General features: G+C 40.0%; 1 protein-coding gene across 2 annotated transcripts in view; it reads left to right on the plus strand.

Moving 5' to 3' along the window:
* Positions 1 to 12,760: 12,760 nt before the first annotated feature.
* The window catches only part of FAM174A (family with sequence similarity 174 member A), a 32,068-nt gene continuing 23,490 nt past the window's right edge, over positions 12,761 to 21,338 (plus strand). Inside the window, exon 1 of one of the 2 annotated variants that reach the window (XM_066273902.1) lies at positions 12,761 to 13,359. In XM_066273902.1, the coding sequence (XP_066129999.1) occupies positions 12,920 to 13,359 (440 nt within the window). In that variant the 5' untranslated portion in view covers positions 12,761 to 12,919. The remainder of the gene's footprint in view (positions 13,360 to 21,338) is intronic. The other variant, XM_066273901.1, reaches the window with a different exon arrangement.

Raw genomic sequence — 21,338 nt, forward strand, 5'->3', positions numbered from 1 at the left:
CTTTTGACCAAGCCATCCCACTTTTAGGAATATACCCCCAAAACACCATAGGATGGTTCCAGAAGGAGAAATGCACCCTCATGTTTATAGCAGCATTGTTCACAATAGCGAAGATCTGGGAACAGCCCAAGTGTCCGTCAGAGGATGAGTGGATTAAAAAGCTTTGGTACATATATACTATGGAATACTCCTCAGCCATAAGAAATGATGACATCGGATCATTTACAACAACATGAATGGACCTTGATAACATTATATGGAGTGAAATAAGTAAATCAGAAAAAACTAAGAACTATATGAACCCATGCACAGATGGGACATAAAAATGAGACTCAGAGACATGGACAGGAGTGTGATGGTAACAAGGGGTGGGGTGGAGGGGTGGGGAAGGGGGCAAGGAAGGAGTGGGAGGGGGTAGGGGGAGGGTAGTGGCACAAAGAAAACCAGATAGAAGGTGACAGAAGACAATTTGACTTTGGTTGAGGGGTATACAATGTAATCAAAAGTCAAAATAATCTGGAGATGTTTTCTCGGAACATATGTACCCTGATTTATCAATGTCACTGCATTAAAATGAATAAAAAAAATGGATTTACTAATGGAAGTGGAAGAATCTTCTAGTGCTGCCAACTAATCATGGGTCTTCAAAATGGGTCTTTGAACCACAGTTACAAATTTCAGAATGGCTTATGGCTTTAATTATTTTTCATAGTATCATATTCATAAAATCAAACTTGTTGCATATATAAAGTTATATCACCTCAAATTAGAAAATAAAAAAATTATTTAATTTTTAAACATTTTTCCTTAATAACAGAAGTTGTAGTTTAAAAGATCTAAACCCAGTATGGATGATGTCAGAGAATAAATCCTTGTTACACAACTGTTCACTCTGTTATAATACTACTGACAAATTAAGAAATATTTTGTAGTGAAAAAGGGCTCAATTTTAAAAACCAGATTTGAATTTAGTCCTCCCTTTCAGTAGGTTTTGTACTCTAAAAAGAAAAAAAAATTATACTATCTCTCTAGACATTCCTTTCCTCAACTACAAAATTGAAGTTGTTACACTTATTTCTATGGTACATTACAGTTCTAAGATTCTACAAATATATAGAAATCTATTTAGTTTTCATTTTTTTCTTTCAAATAATAGAAGTTGATTAACCAGAAAATTCTGCATTACATCTTTCCATATTTTCTATTCCTCAGAGAGTTGTGGTATATGACAACAGAAACTTTATGAATATTATTCAAAATTAAAATTTTACTTTCCTATTCATTCTGTGAAGTAACCATTATTAATTAAGTAACAACCACGTGCAAGCACTGCTGTTAAATACCAAGACAGTTACAAATTCCTGCCCTTAAAAAGCTAGTGGAGGCCCTGGCCGGTTGGCTCAGTGGTAGAGCGTCGTCTTGGTGTGCAGAAGTCCCGGGTTCGATTCCCGGCCAGGGCACACAGGAGAAGCGTCCATTTGCTTCTCCACCCCTCCCCCTCTCCTTCCTCTCTGTCTCTCTCTTCCCCTCCCGCAGCGAGGCTCCATTGGAGCAAAAGATGGCCCGGGCGCTGGGGATGGCTCCTTGGCCTCTGCCCCAGGCGCTAGAGTGGCTCTGGTCGCAACCGAGTGACGTCCTGGAGGGGCAGAGCATCGCCCCCCGGTGGGCAGAGCATCTCCCCATGGTGGGCGTGCCAGGTGGATCCCGGTCGGGCGCATGCGGGAGTCTGACTGTCTCTCCCCGTTTCCAACTTCAGAAAAAGAAAAAGAAAAAAAAAAAAAGCTAGTGGAGAAGTTCTATACTACTGCTCAATGAGTTCTATATCTTATAGATATATTTGATTTGGCTACAATGCTGATTACATGGTGTTTGTAACTTTTATTTTTATTTTTTTATAATCTTTATTTTATTTATTTGATAGAAAGGGGAACAGGAACATCAGTCTGTTCCTGTATGTGCCCTGACCGAGGACCAAACCGGCACCCTCTATGCTTCGGGCTGATGCTGTAAGCAACTGAGCTATCTGGCCAGGGCGACAGGGCGTTTGTAATTTTTGTATTTTTATTTATTTGGTTATTGAAGAGTAATTTTATATAAATATATCCATTTCTGGGTTTCTTTATAAATCAATTTATGATCTTTATTGTTATATGACAAAAAGTGACTGAAGGTAACCAATTTCTACTTTTAGACAAGACCATTCTCTAGTTAATTATATATGCTTTTACTTACTACTCATCTCATTTAGTTTTCATCTTCGCTCTACAAACATGACAGTAGTTGGGAAAATCGTCACTGAGAGAAGCCATGCTGCGCTAATTCTTGTATGAGAATCGGCTAAGATACTCAATATGTATACCTAACAGATGATTTTGTCAATACAGGCTTTAAGAACAGGATAAAGCGAACATAATACAGTTGCTGAGTTCAGTGAGATTCCAGAATATGAGACAATTTAAAAATTTAGTTTATAAGACATTTCATATTATGTAGATTAGTTTTTGTTAGGCTATTCATTTGTGTATTAAACCTGAGAAAATTCTAAGCAGGTATTCTTCACATATTAACAAAATTGGGGTAAATTCTGGTCATTTTCTCATCTTTTTATTCTACTACTGTTCAAATAAGCCTCTAGAACAATCTTAAAGAATCAATAAGAATGAAGGAATAAATGTAAAGAGAATAATAATATTTATCTGAGAGAAAAAAGGAGAAAGAAAGAGAAGAAAATAGCATATGTAGAGAAAGAAAAGAAAAATGACAAGGATAATAAGTCCTACTTTACATGCCCAGCGACCACTAGGTAGCTATTTGGTTTACAACCAGCTTAAAAAATGCAGAGAAAGAAACAATAATTTTGATTTAGAAGGAAGTCCCATTCTAAATGAGTATGTAAATATTGTTTGGTTGCATCTTTTTGTTTAACTTATAGTTTTCAAACTACATTTACTGCTAAAAAAATCAAGAAGTTTGTAAACAGCTTAATGTCCATCAATGGGGATTTAATTAAAAATAAACTAATGTCCTTATTATGAAAAACATTGTAGTAATAAAACCAGAGCTAAATTCTCTTTTAGTTAGGCAAAACAGACATTGTACCTAAGTCCTACAATATTTTTAAAAACTTATGAAAATGTGTTAATTTTAATTTCTTTGAAGATCAGAAAAAATAATAATTATAATCCATCTAGCTTTGATTACATTCATTTTATACCAACATAGTTATAAAATATAACTGGTTTTTGGGTTTTTTTAGTGAGAGGAGGGGAGGCAGAGAGACAGACTCCTGTATACACTCAGACTGGGTCAGAACCAGATGCACCTGGCAAGCCCACTAGGGGGCAATATTCTGTCCATCTAGGGCTGCTGCTCCATTGTAACCAGAGCCATTTTTAAGCACCATGGAGCCCATCTCAGCACTCTAGGCCAATTTGCTCAAGCCAATCGAGCCACAGCTGCAGCAGGGGAATGGGCGGGGGGGGAGGGGAGGGGGGAGAAGAGAAGCTGATGGTCACTTCTCCTGTGTGCCCTGACCAGAAATCAAACCCTAGACATCCACACACTGGACCGACGCTCTACCACTGAGCCAACTGACCAGGGCTATAATTGATTTTTTAATGGAGAAAGGGGCCAAAGAAGACATAAGCACCTAGGGCTAACATAAATCATAAGTCAGGCATAAATTAAACAATATGACAAATCTCATGATATACTGATATGAAATGATATCTAAGATATTTTTAAAAATAACATGAAAACAATGTACCAGACTGCATATATAAAGGAAAGTTTTATGTAACTTGTATATGTACATGAATATCTCTGGAAGATGCACAAGAAACTAAATATTGAATACATTATTAGGCTTTGAGAGAGAAACTGTATATTGTGAATTGGGATGGCAGAGAGTTTTTCAGCTAATATCCTTTTGTACATTTTATATTTTGAACCATGTGAATTTATGGAGCCAATTTATTATTAAGAAGCATGTCTCCGTCTTGTATGGCATCAAGTATATCCTTCCAAATTAATGAGCTATTTAAAATATGATTATTCTATTTTATAATATGAAGGCAATTTATTATTAAGAGGCATTTCTATCTTGTATGGCATCAAGTATATCCTCCCAAATTAATGAGCTATTTAAAATATAATTATTACTGTCCATATATCATATGCTCTTTTTAAAATTAAAAGACAAGAATGGTATCTCCCACAAATTCCATATTTTTATGTGCACATAAGTTTGTCATTATTTTATAAGGTACCCCATTCCTTTTAAGTAAATTAAAAGATAAAAGTAGGTTTTTTGTATCTACACACTGATTTTCCATTTTCACTTGCTATTTTCTCCCTCCTGTACATCAAAATTTCCATTTTGTATCATTTTCATTCATCCTGAAAAACATCTTTTTATATTTCTTTTAATCCAGTATGTTTGAATGAGTTTCCTCAGATTTCACTGTCTGAAAACATCTTTATTTTGTCCCAATTATTTAAAAGATAATTTTATAGAATTCAAAATGGAGAATTTTTTAATTTTTTAAGTACTTTAAAAATGGTACTGCATTGTCTTCTGGCCTCTATTGTTTCTGATGAAAAGAATGCCTTCATTTGCATTATTGTTCTTCTGTATCTAATGCCTCTTTTTTTTTTTCTGGTGCCTTTCAAGCTTTTCTATTTTGGACACTGATATTTGTGACTCTTGTGTGACTAATATGCCTAAATATTATTTTCTTAGTATTTATCTTGCTTACTGTTCTCTGATCTTCTTGTGTCTGTAGGTCAAAGTTTTTCAGCTATTATTTTTCAAAAATATTTCATTGCCACCTTGCAGTCTGATTTTTCTTTGGGAACTTCAATCTACATATATTAAATTCTGTAATATCATCTCTTAAGTTCATGAGGATTCTGTTCATTTTTCTTAAATATTTTCATATTTCTGTTCTTGAGACCGCGTAATTTCTCTTTATCAGTTTCCAAGCCCCTTTAATTTGGAAAGATTCAATCTCCAAATTCTGTCTCTTCTAAGACTCTTGTTAGAACTTGATTTTAAGCTTTTTTAAAGTGCGATGAGTGGGCCTTTCTCTGATTATGGGCCTTATCAAAGAACAGTGATTTAGCTTGATTCCCATGTTGGAAGTGGTGACTTCAGGAATGAAGCAGCAATTTGGGCACTTCTGGGATGATGCTCTATCCACTGCGTCACTGGCCAGAGCTCTGCTTAATGTTTAATACTTCTATTCTGCTCTGACAGCTCAGAGCCACTTCAGTGGCCATTCCTATGGTAGTACCATAGAACTCTCAGGTAAGAGAGCTTGTCCTAAACCACCACATGAACTGCAGACCTTCATACATTTTTTTTTAAGCCAGAGAGAGAGAGAGAGACAGACAGACAGACAGGAAGGGAGAGAGATGAGAAGCATCAACTTGTATTTGTGGCACTTTAGTTGTTGTTCATTGATTGCTTCTCATACGAGCATTGACCAGGGGTTCTAGCCCAGCCAGTGACCCCTTGCTCAAGCCAGCAACCTTTGGGCTCAAGCCAGTGACCATGGGGTCATGTCTATGATCCCATGCTCAAGCCAGCGACACGGCACTCAAACTGGATGAACTCACACTCAAGCTGGCGACTTTGGCTTTTCCAACCTGGGACCACTGCGTCCCTGGTTGATGGTCTGTTCACTGTGCCACCACTGGTCAGACCACACATTCCTTCTTTTCATGCCCTGATACAGTCCCAACCACTTCAAAAGCCCAGAACTCTGATCTCTGCCTCCTTATATAAAGGAGACTTCATATTCTGATTGAACTCCAGGTCACTGTACTGTAGCTGGGAAATTTTTCAGAGGCAGAGATCCAGAGAAACTGGGACTCAACTTCTTTCTTTCCTCTCAGGAGCCATAGCTCCTTTGTAAGGTTGTTTTCTTTCAGATATTTAATCCTAATGTTTACTCATGTTCCTACTTGCTTATGCAGTACCTGTCCCAACAGCACTTTTCCCTTCTTATTCTTGCTCTTTTGTTGTCTCTTTGACATTCCATTCTGCCTTCACATTCTCTTCACCTCCTGGTTTTGTGATCAGTTCATATTCTCTTTTCTGGATTATTTCTGTTTCTGTTTCTTTGGGGTATAGACAGCGCCCTGGTGCAAATGTTTCCTTCCACTTAATGTGGAAGAGAGTCCTTCTGTCAAATGTCACCATTATAGTAGAGCCAACCTCCTACCTTGGACAAGGAAGGGAATTTTAACACTAGGGAATATTTATTTAGCCCTGTTCCCTATTACAGTGAATGATAAGCCATTCAGAGAAAGAAAATGATTTCACTTACATGTAAAAATCTAATGAAGAAAATGAGTTACAAGCAAAATAGAAACAAACTTATAGACACAGAGCAGGCTGATAGCTGTTGGGAGCAGGGAGACTTGGAGGGGTGAAGGGATTTGTTATAGTAAACATAGGAAAATAAGTTGTGGAAATATTAATAGGAAAACTTGTAAATAGCGGATGAATACAAAATGAAACTAAAAATATTAACGTACCAGGTGAACAGCCAAGCAAGGATTGTGAAGTGATAAGAGTGAACCCTGGCAATAGCCGGATGTCTGTATCAGTGGTCCCCAACTGTTTTTGGGCCACGGACCGGTTTAATGTCAGAAAATATTTTCATGGACCGGCCTTTAGGGTGGGACGGATAAATGTATCATGTGACCGAGACAAGCATCAAGAGTGAGACTTAGACGGATGTAACAGAGGGGATATGGTCATGTTTTAAAAATAAAACATCGTTCAGACTTAAATATAAATAAAACGGAAATAATGTAAGTTATTTATTCTTTCTCTGCGGACCGGTACCAAATGGCCCATGGACCGGTACCAGTCTGTGGCCTGGGGGTTGGGGACCACTGGTCTATATAGTTTGTGATAACTATAAGACGAGAAGTGCTGCATGTGAAGGTTTTTTAGAAGGGGCTCCTGAGCTGCAGTCAGTCAGTCAACGTCCAGACTCCAACATTGAATGTGGATCGCCTCCACCCCACTCTGACCAAGGACAGCCAAAAGGAGCATGCCAACAGGGCCCCACTAAGCTGTACCAGGCACACCCTAGAATTTGTGAGTAATAAACTGCCTGTGTGATTCTCGCAACTAACTTACGTGTCAGTCATGTCTTTCCTCCTGTGGCATTGGTCTCCATACCAATAAGTAGAATCCTCAAAGCTGCCTCAAGAGTAGTCTTGAAGAGGCCACCAGCCTGCTGTTAAGCAGGTGTGTCCCACTGCACGGGGAAGTCGAATCGGGGACGCCTGATCGACCTAGAGCTCGGGCTCTACTGGGACAGAGATTGAACAAAAAAAAAAAAACAAAAAAGAGAGAGAGAGAAACTCATGGACACAGCAGCAGAGTGGTGACTGCCAGGGGGAGGGTAAGTAGTGGGAGGTAGAAAAGGTATAGGTGGGATAAACGGTAATAAAGGAGACTTGACTTGAGTTGGTGCACACACAAAACGGTGTGGAGATGTGTTGTGGAACTATGCACCTGAAAGCTATATAAATTTTTTAACCAATGTCACCCCAATTTAATAAAAAGGGGGGAAAAATAAAATTAAAATGCAATGCCTATCAATGTAAATTTTCTTATTTTTCCTGGCTATAATAAACACAGTTTGGCTAGAGGCAGAATATGTCTATCTGTTTTTTATTATTATTATTGAATTTTAGAAAAAGGGATAAAAGAGAGAGAGAGAGAGAGAGAGGAACATTGAACTATTCCTGTATATGCCCTGACCAGGGACAGAACTGGCAACTTCTGTGCTTCAGGATGATGCTCTAATCAACCAAGCTACCTAGTTAGGGCTATATCTATCTAAATATTAAAACTCCCAGATTCCTAAGCCAGAAGTGGCCATGTGAAATACCTGTGTCCGATGAGATTCATGTCAAGGGCATGATGTTGGGCTTTTTGGTAACTAATTGTTTTCATTGTTTTTGTTTGTTTTTCCAAAAATGATACACATGGCTCATTTCTTTTTATACCAATCCCTATTCCCCTTCTACTCATCTACTCTGCCCCAGGAAATTCTGATCTTAGACTTGAAATGTACATGACTCAGATAATTGATCCTAGAAGAATGAGAGGTGCCTGGTGTAAAATTGAAATAAACCTGTGGCCTACAACCAAGCATATACAAGGGGTCAGCTTAAATTAGGCAACCCTAGCTTCACCAAAGACATCTGAGAAATAAATGCTTATTTGTTATATGACACTGGCATCTTTTTGGTTGTTATACAACATTATTCTAGCAATATCTGACTAAGACAATAAGCCAGACTCAAATCACGAAAACCTTTAATTAGGAGAAGATAAAATGTAGCAGGGAATAGCTTACCTCTGCTGCTAGACTGTCTGGATTCACTGCCAAGCTTTTTTGTTCTTAGTCATGTGAATATTCACCAAACTGATTACCACGTGGCTTAGTGTCCTTAATTGTAAAACAGAAATAATGCTTTTTTTTTCTCTTGGTGAAGATAAAACAAAGATCATTGTTTAGCGTTTGATAACACTATGTCTGGTATATAATGCTTAATTAATATTAAAAAGTATCACTCAGTATCATTGTGGGATTTAAATTTACTCAGTAGGCCAGTGGTTCTCAACTATATTTCTATGAAAGAGTGGTCAGGCAGCTGTCAGGGTTGCCTGAGAAATTGGAATAATGGTAGTCTTTTTCCAATATGCAAATTAATTTTAGTAAATTGATATAAATTTCATGTTCTAAGAATTTTTCTCCTCTGTATGTTTTTAAATCTTGAGGTCTTGGCACTGCACCTTTGCAAGACAACTGAAAACAAGAAAATGAAAAAGTATTATTATTACTAATTGAAAAAATAAGAAACACCAATTATACTTAAATTGACAATTTGTCTTTTAAGTAGACATATGTACCCAAAATTGTCCTTAATTTTTTTCATATTGATTTGAAAGAGAGGAAGAATGGGGGGGGGGGGAGAGAAGCATCAATTCGTTGTTTTACTTAGTTGTTCTACTTAGTTGTGCACTTACTGATTTTTTCTTGTAGATTCCCTGACCAGGCATCGAGCCTGTGAACTCTGGTGCGCTGGGTTGATGCTTGATTTTTTGAGCCACCCGGCGAGGGCCCAAATCTTTCATTTGATACTACATAAGCAAAATACAGTATTTCCTCTTAGGAAACTTGTTCCAAATTCCTGTGAGGGAATTGAAAAGACTGTTTCATGACACTTCACAAATAATATGGTATTCTGCAAAAAAAATAACTTGCAGTTGCTTTGTCAGTTTTTGAGGATTGAGAATCTTTGGAAGAGAAATCTATTTGTTTGTTGTTGGTATTTTTTTTTTCCAAAGCTGGAAACGGGGAGGCAGTCAGACAGACTCCTGCATGCACCCAACCAGGATCCACCTGGCATGCCCACCAGAGGGCGATGCTCTGCCCATCTTGGGGCATCGCTCGGCAGCAATCAGAGCCACTCTAGTGCCTGAGACAGAGGCCACAGAGCCATCCTCAGCGCCCAGGCCAACTTTTCTCCAATGGAGCCTTGGCTGCGGGAGGGGAAGAGACAGAGAGGAAGAAGAAGGGGAGGGATGGAGAAGCAGATGGGCGCTTCTCCTGTGTGCCCTGGCCGGGAATCGAACCCGGGACTCCTGCACGCCAGGCCAACGCTCTACCACTGAGCCAACCGGTCAGGGCAGTTGTTGGTTATTTTAAGAGAAATCTAAGCTTTAAAGTTTACTCTGGCTGTAATGTACAGTTTAGTTGAAGGTATGTAGGGCTGGGAACCAAGCAGGCTTGTGTATAGCCCTAGCACTATAAAAATAATTCCCTGTCAGAAGCAGGGAACAGAAACCAGTTGATAAATATATGAAAACCACAGGGAAGTGAAAAGATTTGACAACATCTGGATGCAGCTTGAGAGAAAAGGAAAGAGATTTTTAAACTTCAGTGTAAATGAAAATCACCCTGAGAACTTAAGAAAAATATATACAGTCCTTGTTCCCACTTCCAAAAATTCTGGCTAAGAATTTCTGGAATAGTGACTTGGAACCTGCATTTTTAACAAATTCCATTTCTGATTGTGATCCAGGTGGCGGAGTCACATTTGGAGAAATTTAGAACGTGGTATGATTTAAACATTTGGAACCATTAGTTTGACTCTGCTCTTTCAGAATTACATAGCACTTTGCATGTTCCAGTTACTGGCAAGGATTGCTGCAGACAGGAAGCCAATAGAAAAGGATGATGTCAAGATTTTATGCCTGAGCATCCTGAAGAAGAATAATGGTAGTAATAAAGATAAAGAACACAACAGTAAAATACAGTGTGTCTGTAAAGTCATGGTGCACTTTTGACCAGTCACAGGAAAGTAACAAAAGACGAAAGAAATGTGAAATCTGCACCAAAGAAAAGGAAAACTCTCCCAGTTTCTGTAGGATGATGTGGCAGCATGTGCGCATGCACAGATGATGACGTAACACCGTGTATACAGCAGAGCAGAGCACGGCCATGCCAGTCAAGATGTGGACGGTACAGAGGAAAGTTCAGTGTGTTCTGTGGCTTGCTAAATTCAAATCTGTGACCAAAGTGCAATGTGAATATCGGCGCGTTTTTAACGAAGCGCCATCACATAGGAATAACATTACTTGGTGGGATAAGCAGTTGAAGGAAACCAGCAGTTTGGTGGAGAAACCCCGTTCTGGTAGGCCATCAGTCAATGATGAGTCTGTAGAGCAGGGCTCCCCAAACTTTTTACACAGGGGGCCAGTTCACTATCCCTCAGACCGTTGGAGGGCCAGACTATAAAAAAAAAAACTATGAACAAATCCCTATGCACACTGCACATATCTTATTTTAAAGTAAAAAAACAAAACGGGAACAAATACAATATTTAAAATAAAGAACAAGTAAATTTAAATCAACAAACTGACCGGTATTTCAATGGGAACTATGCTCCTCTCACTGACCACCAATGAAAGAGGTGCCCCTTCCAGAAGTGCAGCGGGGGCAGGATAAATGGCCTCAGGGGGCCGCATGTGGCCCTCAGGCTGTAGTTTGGGGACCCCTGCTGTAGAGGCTATACGGGATAGCTACCTAAGGAGCCCTAAAAAATCTGTGTGTGAGGCCACATCAAACTGCACTAAATAGGTATGAAACTGGGAATGTTTTCCTTTTATTTGGTGCAGATTTCACATTTCTATCGTCTTTTGTTGCTTTCCTGTGACCAGTCAAAAGTGCACCATGACTTTATGGACACACTGTACAATATAGTAAGGAATGAAAGACGAGGCATTTATTTATTTATTTATTTTTTGATGTGTCGAATACTGGACTTTTTTAAAGAGTGGAGAAGAGTGGCATTAAATACCAACCCTATTCCACATATGGCTCTAAATAACTTTGTGAATAAGGGTAATATGATATCCAAAGAGCTACCTTATTACTGTAAATGCCAGAATGGAAGCTAAAATTAAGGTGTGTTACCCATAGTTTTCTTCACACTAGAACCCAGCATTAAGATGCCTAGTACCTGCAATTCTACCAGGCTGGGGAAATTACATTAATTTGTTACCACCAAGCAGCTAAAGACACTATCATATTCACCCTACCTACAATAGTCCTTTACAAAAATTTTACTGTAGATCTGATACTTGTTCTTCATAATAGATACTTCAGCATTCAGAATGAGTTCAATTGTTTATTTTGTTAACTCCATTTGACCTAAGTGGTATGAGAGCAAGGATCACATCTTATTTATCTAGTCTCCAATACTCATAATTTAGCTCCGTGCTAAGCAAGTAGAAATTCTAAATAATTTGAGTCAATAAGTCTTTTAGAAAGAACAAATATTAACTTTGGCTTCTGTTGAGGTGTTTTGTGATTATTGTTTGTTAATATCTCCTCAAGCCAAAGTTCCATGTTAGTGATGTCAAAGTTAAACATGGAAGACATTATTTGTGATTATTTTAATATAGGACAGAACTCTTAAGTTCAACTACCCAGAAATAAGCAGAGCCTTAAGAGATTTTACAAGTTTAAGTAGGGGACATCATAGGCCACTGGAGTTTACAAATTGGTCTTATTCAAAGGAAAAGTTAACTTTTTCTCTTAGTTCATGACAGGAGGTAGTTCTGCAACTTGAAACAAGGCGCCTGCCTAAACTGGGCTCCTACCTTTCCACAGAGACTGAAAGATAGGAGCGCTATCTTCTTCGTTGATTACATATCAAAGGGTTGGCTCCCAGGTCCTTAAAACAGTCGTAGATTGTAAAACGACTAAGGCTTTTTTAAAAGACTTGTATTTCAAAAGGGCAGAGAATGAATTTACAAGTTTTCTAAAGTCAAGTCTCTTAGGAAAGGAAGGTCCGGACATAGAGACAAAAAGAAACGTCTAAAATTTGTACCTGAGCTGTGAGGAACATCAAACCCGTCTTAATCATTGATTAGTGTCTGCAGTTCTGCACCAAGACACTCAAATTAAAAGCTCGCCATCTCATGGTTTCCTTGTGCAAAAAGTTACTGAACACTTGACACTATCCTTTTTTTAGTTCACTTTTTAACTCCTGACCTACTCATGGAACTCGACCCCTTTCCTTCTGGCAGAGCACGTGCGGAAAAGGCAGCGTGCCACTGACGTCACTGAACGCGCCTGTCCCTACAAGTTAGCAACCAAAGCGTCCGTAGTAGCAGTGGCTGCTGAGATGTACGAACTTCCGGTTTCCCGGCCGCTGCCTCCTCTGCAACTGCTGTTGCCTTTGCCACCTGCCGCGACCGGGTGTCTTCCCAGGATTTGGTCCTTCTTCCTCGTTTTCCATCACGCTCATGGTCCCTCCTGGAGCAAGGGCGGTGGTCCCGGCGGCTTCGACGTGGTGAGCGGCCGGTCCGGGGACGATGAAGGCGTTGCACTGCCGCTGCTGCCCCAGCCGCCTTCTTGCCTCCGCCCTCCTGCTGCTGTTTCTCCTGCCCGGGTTAAGAGGGCCCTTGGCGGTGCTGCTGCAGGCGGCCGAGGCCGCTCCGGACTCCGGACCTCCGGAGCGTGGAGCGCGGACCCTGCCTCCTCTTCCTCCTGGCCCCACCGCCGCCCAGTCCCCGGGCCGCTTTCCTGCCGAAGCCGCGGGGCCGCTGGGGGCTGAGGCCGGCAATGGCAGCAGCCCCGGGGCGGCGCTGGCTGCGGATGAGCATGCAGGGAAGGCGGGGGAAGAAGGCTCAGTGGGTGGCGTCCTCGCTGTGAGCCCTAACCCTGGCGACAAGCCCATGACCCAGCGGGCCCTGACCGTATTGATGGTGGTGAGCGGCGCCGTGCTGGTGTACTTCGTCGTCAGGACTGTCAGGTGAGGCGAAGCCTCTGTAAGCCTCCCCCCATAGGTCTGAGATGGGCCGCCGGGTAACCTAGCAAGGAAGGTTCTGTGACCTGGCGTTGCCCACTCTCCGCTCTCACTGTCAGAGGGGCCCGAGTGAGAGATGTGAAGATGAGTGTCTTAAAAGTCTGTGATACCTTTGGGAGAATTTAAACCAAAAAGTAGTTCGTCCCTTTCATTTATAAATTATAAATTTGTACCCCACCTCTAAATCCCTTTCCCTCAAAGGGCACACTTTCCCTGAAGAGGGAGTAATCTTGTATTCAGCCACAATATCTTGTAATATTCTTTCTTTCCGCTCTATATACAGTGTACTATGTCATTTTGCCTACTAGAATGCAAACTTCTTAAGGGCAGGCTTTCTATTTAGCAGCATTTGTAAGTCCTGGAGTTCTTTGTACAGTATTGCCACTTAATGTTTATTTGAGTGGATTAATATTATTGCAGAAGGACCTTTTGGATATTTTATTAAACCTAAAAGAAGAGAAGTCCTTAAGAGAGCTTTCTTAGTATTGGCCTTTAATTTGCCACCTAAGTAACTAGATTGCATACTTCTACATTCCACCGTTTTTGACCTGGAAAAGTGACGATTTGGTATGGTTCCGTTTGTGTCGTACTCCTCATTAATCAGAAACATTTAGCATTTATCTTTCACAGAACAAAGTATTTTAATTCAAAGTGTTATCAATTGAGTGGTAAGATGGAAAACCACTAACTTAGGCAGCAAAGGAAAAAAATGTCATAAATATTATCAAGCTCTAATATTGAAGCAAATGTTTAATATCCTAACAAAACTATACATATATTTACTTTAAGTTTACAAATATTTTCATTAGTATATGAATAAATGTGATGTGTCACATAAAATATTTTTCTAAGATAAATTCACCTATAAATAATAATTCTAAGCCATTAAGATTTTAATAAACAGTTTTTAAAGCCCTACTTTGGGATGCTAGATTGTGGAGGTATTTAAATTTCAGATTTGGAACAGCTATCACTGCAATGACACCTTTCACTTTACATATGAGGAAGCTGATCCAGAATGGTAAAGTGATTGGGGTCTGATGATAATCTATGATTGAACAATTCACTGTTTTCTGGGTTTGAATTTTTTTACAATTAACTAGATGGCTACATCCTGACTAATTTTGTTAAGTAAACCAGATCATTATGTTGTTAAGTACTGGGTTAAGAATAAAAGTAGATGATTGAGAATTATTTTTCTACTACCATAAACCTTATCAAGTAGAAAAGGCATTATATAGTGCAATTAGTGATATTTGTTATTGTTATCAGTAACCTCCATTTGATGCATTTTTTTGTTACTGATATAGAATTATTTTATGGCATCAATCATGAAAATAAAATATTCCAACTATGTAATAAGATTGATTTGGAAAAATCTATAATAAAGCCTCTTTAAATGGGATAGTTGGGGACCACCTCTCTGAAGAGTTGACATATAGAGCCAAGATGTCACTGTTAGGAGGAGCCAGCCAAGAGAAGAGCTGAGAGAGTTTCTGCCTGTAAAAAATAGAATAAGGCCCTGGCCGGTTGGCTCAGCGGTAGAGCGTCGGCCTAGCGTGCGGAGGACCCGGGTTCGATTCCCGGCCAGGGCACATAGGAGAAGTGCCCATTTGCTTCTCCACCCCTCCTCCGCACCTTCCTCTCTGTCTCTCTCTTCCCCTCCCGCAGCCAAGGCTCCATTGGAGCAAAGATGGCCCGGGCGCTGGGGATGGCTCTGTGGCCTCTGCCCCAGGCGCTAGAGTGGCTCTGGTCGCAACATGGCGACGCCCAGGATGGGCAGAGCATCGCCCCCTGGTGGGCAGAGCGTCGCCCCATGGTGGGAGTGCCGGGTGGATCCCGGTCTGGCGCATGCGGGAGTCTGTCTGACTGTCTCTCCCTGTTTCCAGCTTCAGAAAAATGCAAAAAAAAAAAAAAAAAAATAGAATAGATGGTAGAGTGGCAGGAATGCACTGGTTTATTTTTTTCTAAATTCTTACTATTTTAAATTTTATTTATTCACCTTAGAGAGGTGACAGAGAGAGAGAGAGAGAGAGAGAGAGAGAGTGTAGGGCGTGGGGGGGGGGGAGAAGCAGGAAGCATCAACTCCCATATGTGCCTTGATCAGGCAAGCCCAGGGTTTTGAACCAGCGACCTCAGTGCTCCAGGTTGACACTTTATCCAATGCGCCACTGCAGGTCAGGCCGGTTTATTGTTTTCCAAACCCACATTTTTTCTCCATAACTGCCTACCCTTTATTATTTTATACATTTCTTTAAGTGCATTAAAATTAAAAGTTTTCTTTAAAAAATTTTGTTTATTATTTTATGAGTGGAAAACCAACACTCTTGACTTAATAGCTGATTGAAGAAGGACAGTATAAGCACTGATTTTGCACATGTGGTATAGGGAATTCTGGGGGCTGGGAGGTCAGGGTTCTCCGAGACCTCTTAGGAGCACCTGCAAGGTGAAACTATTTTCAAAATAGTACATTGTCTTACAAATTTATACGGTTCAAGATATTCACTGATGTAGTTTCAAATTCCACATTGCAACTAATTTTTAAGAAACAACCTCTTGTTGAGTTTTGGTGTAATAGCAAAAAATAAACACTGGCATCTGAAAAGGCTATTAAAATACTCCTCCCTTTTATAAATTCATATCTATATGAACCTAGATTTTCTTCATATCCTTCAAGTAGCTGACACATTGCAAATGAAGAAATGCAGAAGAAAAGTTTAAATTTCCCTGTTTTCTATTTTCTATCTCATTTGATTTTTTATCTAGTTCTATCTGTTCAACATTAAAGGGATTTGTAAAAACCTAAATCAGTACCATTTTTTCACCTTTTTTTGATAATATATTTTTCATACGAAAGTATGTTACTGTGCGATAAATTTATTATTTTAAATCAAATGATAAATATTTAAAAGATTCTTATGTTCGGTCCTGGCACAGCGGTAGAGCATTGGCCTGGCATGTGGAAGTCCCAGGTTTGATTTCCAGCCAGGGCACATAGGAGAGGCACCCATCTGTTCCCCCCTTCCCCCCTCCTTTCTCTCTGTCTCTCTCTTCCCCTCCCACAGCCAAAGCTCCATTGGAGCAAAGTTGGCCTGGGTGCTGAGAATGGCTTCATGGCCTCTGCCTCAGATGCTTGAATGGGTCTGGGTGCAATGGAGCAATGTCCCAGATGGGCAGAGCATCGCCCCCTAGTGGGCATGCTAGGTGGATTCTGGTCAGCCACATGTGGGAGTCTGTCTGCCTCCCCCTTCTCACTTCAGAAAAATACAGATAATAATAAAATAAAAGATTTCTTAGGTTTAATTAACATGTAAAATATTGATATATATAATCTATTTAAATATAAGTTCTTTGGGTCCTGAATAGTTTTTAAGAGTGTAAAGGAAACCCAAGACCAAATATTTAGAACCACTGGTATAAATCATATTTGAGCTAGATACTATTGGTTCATAAAAGCCAGAGAATTCAGGCCTAGTTGTCCTAAAGGGGAAGTTCTAAAATGTTTGTGAAGTGTTAAAGTTACATTACCACTGAGATGTTATTCTTGATATAGAGAAAGATTAGAAGAAAATTGAAGCAAAAATTATTTTCTTTATTTTATAATTGTTACTTAATGCTGTCTGTGTACAGTTGACCCTTGAACAATATGGGGGTTAGGGTTGGTGATCCCCATGCAGTGGAAAATCTGTGTATAGCCTGACCAGGCAGTGGCACAATGGATAGAACATCAGACTGGGATGTGGAGGACCCAGATTCGAAACCCCGAGGACGTCTGCTTTAGCTCAGGCTCACCTGGTTTGAGCAAGGCTCACCAGCTTGAGCCCAGGGTCACTGGCTTGAGCAAGGGGTCACTTGGTCTGCTTTAGCCTCCCGGTCAAGGCACATATGAGAAAGCAATCAGTGAACAACTAAGATGCTGCAATGAAGAATTAATGCTTCTCCTTTCTCTCCCTTCCTGTCTGTCCCTCTCTGTGTCTCTCTCTGTCTCTGTCACACACACACACACACACACACACACACACACACACACACAGAAAATCTGTGTGTAAATTGACTCCCCACCACAACAAAACTAACAACCTACTATTGACCAGAAGTCTTACTGATAACAGTCAATTAACACATATTTGTATGCTATAGGCATTATATACTGTATTTTTAAAGTAAGCTAGAAAAAAATAAAATGTTAAGAAAATTATAAGAAAGAGAAAAATACATTTACAGAAATCATTTTTTTGAAAATCCACATGTATCCTGACCAGTGGTGGCGCAGTGAATAGAGCATCAACCTGGGATGCTGAAGACCCAGGTTAGAAACCTTGAGGTTGCTGGCTTAGTTCGGGTAATATGGCCTGATCTGCAGGCTCACCAGCTTGAGTGTGGGATCAGAGATGTGACCAGTGGTCGCTGGCTTGAGCCCAGGGTCACTGGTTTGAGCAAGGGGTATCTGGCTTGGCAGAACGGGGGGGGGGGGGCTGATGGGGAGATCAAAGCACATATGAGAAGCAATCAGTGAACACCTAAAAGTGTCACAACTACAAGTTGATGCTTCTCATCTCTCCCCTTCATATCTGTCTGTCTGTCCTCTGTCTCTCTTGTAAAAGAAGAAGAAAAGAAAAGTCCACATTTAAGTGGACCTGTGCAGTTCAAACTGTGTTGTTCAAGGGTTAACATCAGTTCCTTTAAAGATACAGAGTACCCTGCGTCTTCTGGTTCTTATTAACTATGGCTCTGATGATAACTTTTTTGGGATGATCCTTTTTATTTCACTTTTGCCTTATTTATAATCACACATATATTGGGTGGACAAAAGTAAACTTATAGTTCTATGGTTTCCAGTACTCAAACTGTAAATTTACTATTGCCCACCTCTGTATATATGTTGATTGCGATTGATTTTCTACATTTCTGTACACGAGGAAGGGTATAGTCTTTTCAGTCTGATTCTGTTGAATGACTCACTAACATGTGTTAACTGCTAGAATCTGAACTGTGCCTAAGAAAAACTACACTCTTTCGCCAGTATCTGTTGCATTCATAAGTCCTAAATTTAGGTGGTTGCCCAATATCCAAAGCTTGATTGATTTTAACACTGTGTGGAAAATGTTCACAACTCCTACTTCTTGCTTCCAGATTACAGGATAGAAAACCATTTATTTTGGTTAATGCCTCTTTTGGTCCCCCCACTTCCACAGTATGTGACAGCATACCATCATTAGTTATTTTTGCCAAGTGAGAAGAATAGGCTAAAATCATAATTTCCTTAACTGAGAATATTTTACTTGTAAAATACTTGAAGCCCATTAAACTTTCAAATTATTTTGGTTTTTTTTTCTTTTTCTTTTTTATTCAGTGAGAGGAAGGGAGGCAGAGATACAGAATTCTGCATGGCCCCAACTGGGATCCACCCGGCAAGCCCACTAGGGGGCGATGCCCTGCCCATCTGGAGCATTGCTCCATTGCTCAGCAGTCCAGCTCTTCTTAGCACCTAAGGCAGAGGCAATGGAGACATCTTCAGTACCTGGGGCCAACTTGCTCCAGTCGAGCCAGAGCTGCAGGAGAGGGAGAAAGAGAGAGAAGCAAAAGAGGGAGAGGTGGTGTGTGCACTGACCAGAAATCAAACCCAGGACACCCACACAGTGGGCTGACCTCTAGCACTGAGCCAACCAGCCAGGGCCATTATTTTGTTTTCATTTAACTCAGTTATAATGAATATGTGACTAGAAATTGTCACAGTTACAGTGAACTCAGAGTAGCAAACCTGTCATTTGCTTCCGGTTCCTCACATGGGACACCACTTGTTGCAGGACAATGAAATGAACTACCCAGAGACCAGACGAAATGCGCCAAGAGGCCGAGGGGAGGCAACAGCCCCAGGTTCAAAGGACTGAAGCCCTGTCCCCAGCCTTACTCAGATATTTATTAGCAGTACAGATAACTCAAGGAAGCAGACAGCAGAAGTTTTCAGGAGGTGAAGTAAAGGGACAAGGAACACGGTGACTTCTAATCTCTGTTCTGAGAGCGTAAACGCTTTCCTTGTTGCGAATGTTACCCTGCTGCTTTGCTGTTTCCAGCACGCACTGTTTCCAGCACGCACTGTATCCAGTACAGGTCAGAGAGACCTCTGGACACTCATCCGCTCAGGGCTTTCACCCTACGGCCCCTCTCTGTTTCCAGTTGTCATCCTAACTGCATATTTTTGGAGCATATTCTTACAAGAAATAACTTTCACTTTGAGTCTGGAAATATTTCAAAGAACAATTAGATTCTCTCTGTAGAAATTGAAAACTATATGCTAGGAACAGAGTGGGCTTCCTAAGATTAATATAGAATCTCTAGGAGAAGAAGCTCCTGTCTGTCCTACTCCCTGCTGAATCCTCAGTCCTGAACATTATGTGTGTAGGCTCTGCATTAGTAGTTGCCGAATGAGCATTCTTAGTTAATTTGTTATTTTGCTGTGTAGGAAGGTGGTGAAGATTTGGAAATTTCAGGTTAATTGCTACTTATTGATAGAACAAAGAAGTATGAACAAAAAGATCTCATTTAATACTTAGATTTCCTTTCTCTCTGTAGGATGTGTTTCTCACAGTAAAATCTATAAAACAAGGAAAGGTGTCTTTATAGGGTCATTATTATTTTTTAAGCAAAGCCATAGCATTAAGGCCAGCTATACTGCTGAATTACCACATGGAGGACAAATGTCCTGAAGAATAGTCCAAGCCTGCAGCTGAATTCTGATAATGGAGAAATAAATTTATATTGCATTCAGCCATTGAGATTGATATTGTTACCCCAGCATATAACCTACATTGCCCTGATTAAAATACTTAGCCTGTCATATCAGTTTCAAGATCTTTAAAATAATCACCTGTTTATCTCAGGTTTTCTGCATTTCAACATAGCCATTCACAGTTGTTAGGGCTTGTCAAGAGAGAATGAAGAATGCGGAGAGGGTTTTGACTGCTCAGCCTAGAAATGAGTCTAATTATATAAAGAGGTGGGGAGTGTGTGTGTGGTGTGTGGGTGTGTGTTTTCCGATTTGGTGAGCACTCATAATCTATACCGTATGAAGGGATAATACAACAGTTCATGTAGCTGGAAAAAGTCCAAGCTCCTCTGGAACCCAGAGTGTGAATTCTATTTCTGCCATTTGTTCTATATTTCTCAGTGAGTTTCTGAATTGATTGATTGATTCTTTTTTCTTTTACTCTTTCCTTGGGATGAATTTATATTATACAGAATAATAAAAACAAATTATTATTGATACTGAAAATCATAAGCAATTAAATAATGCTTTTGCAGATGGTTTGGTCTGCACCATTTCCATGCTTTCTTATAAAGTATGCACATGATAACAGATGCACAATGATCACCTATTGTGAAACGATCCCAACTCTCGAGAAAGTGACGCTGCTACATAACATTGCTTCTCTTCTTACTTTTGACTGGCTTATTTATTCACTATGTTTATCTTTTTCTACTTCATAAGTTCTGGCTTCTACTTTTTACTTTCTTATAATTTAGGTATACTGTGAACCATCATTCCTTTACTATGCCTGGTGAATCCTTTGATTTCCATTATCTCTTCAAAATGTCTAATGTTTCTGTTTCCATAGATGTGCCTGTGTTCTCTCCCACCTGTACACCCTAAATCAGATCATCTGTTTGACTTTGTAGGTTAGGCCACATAATAGGTCAAATCCAATTTAGAGATTTGTAGCCCTGGTTTAGAAAAGGTCTTCATCCCAGGATCATATTAGTGACACTTGAGAGTAGGGGATTTTGCATGATAGAAAACATGATTAACCATTCTTAACCATTCAGAAGAGTTTTAGGCAGAGTCATTTTTCTTACAGAGGACTAGGGATAGTGGACATGACAGGTCACATGATAGCATGCCTTGTGGATTTTTCTAATGTTTGAGA

This window comes from Saccopteryx bilineata, chromosome 4, assembly GCF_036850765.1.
Source record: "Saccopteryx bilineata isolate mSacBil1 chromosome 4, mSacBil1_pri_phased_curated, whole genome shotgun sequence".
NCBI lineage: Eukaryota > Metazoa > Chordata > Mammalia > Chiroptera > Emballonuridae > Saccopteryx > Saccopteryx bilineata.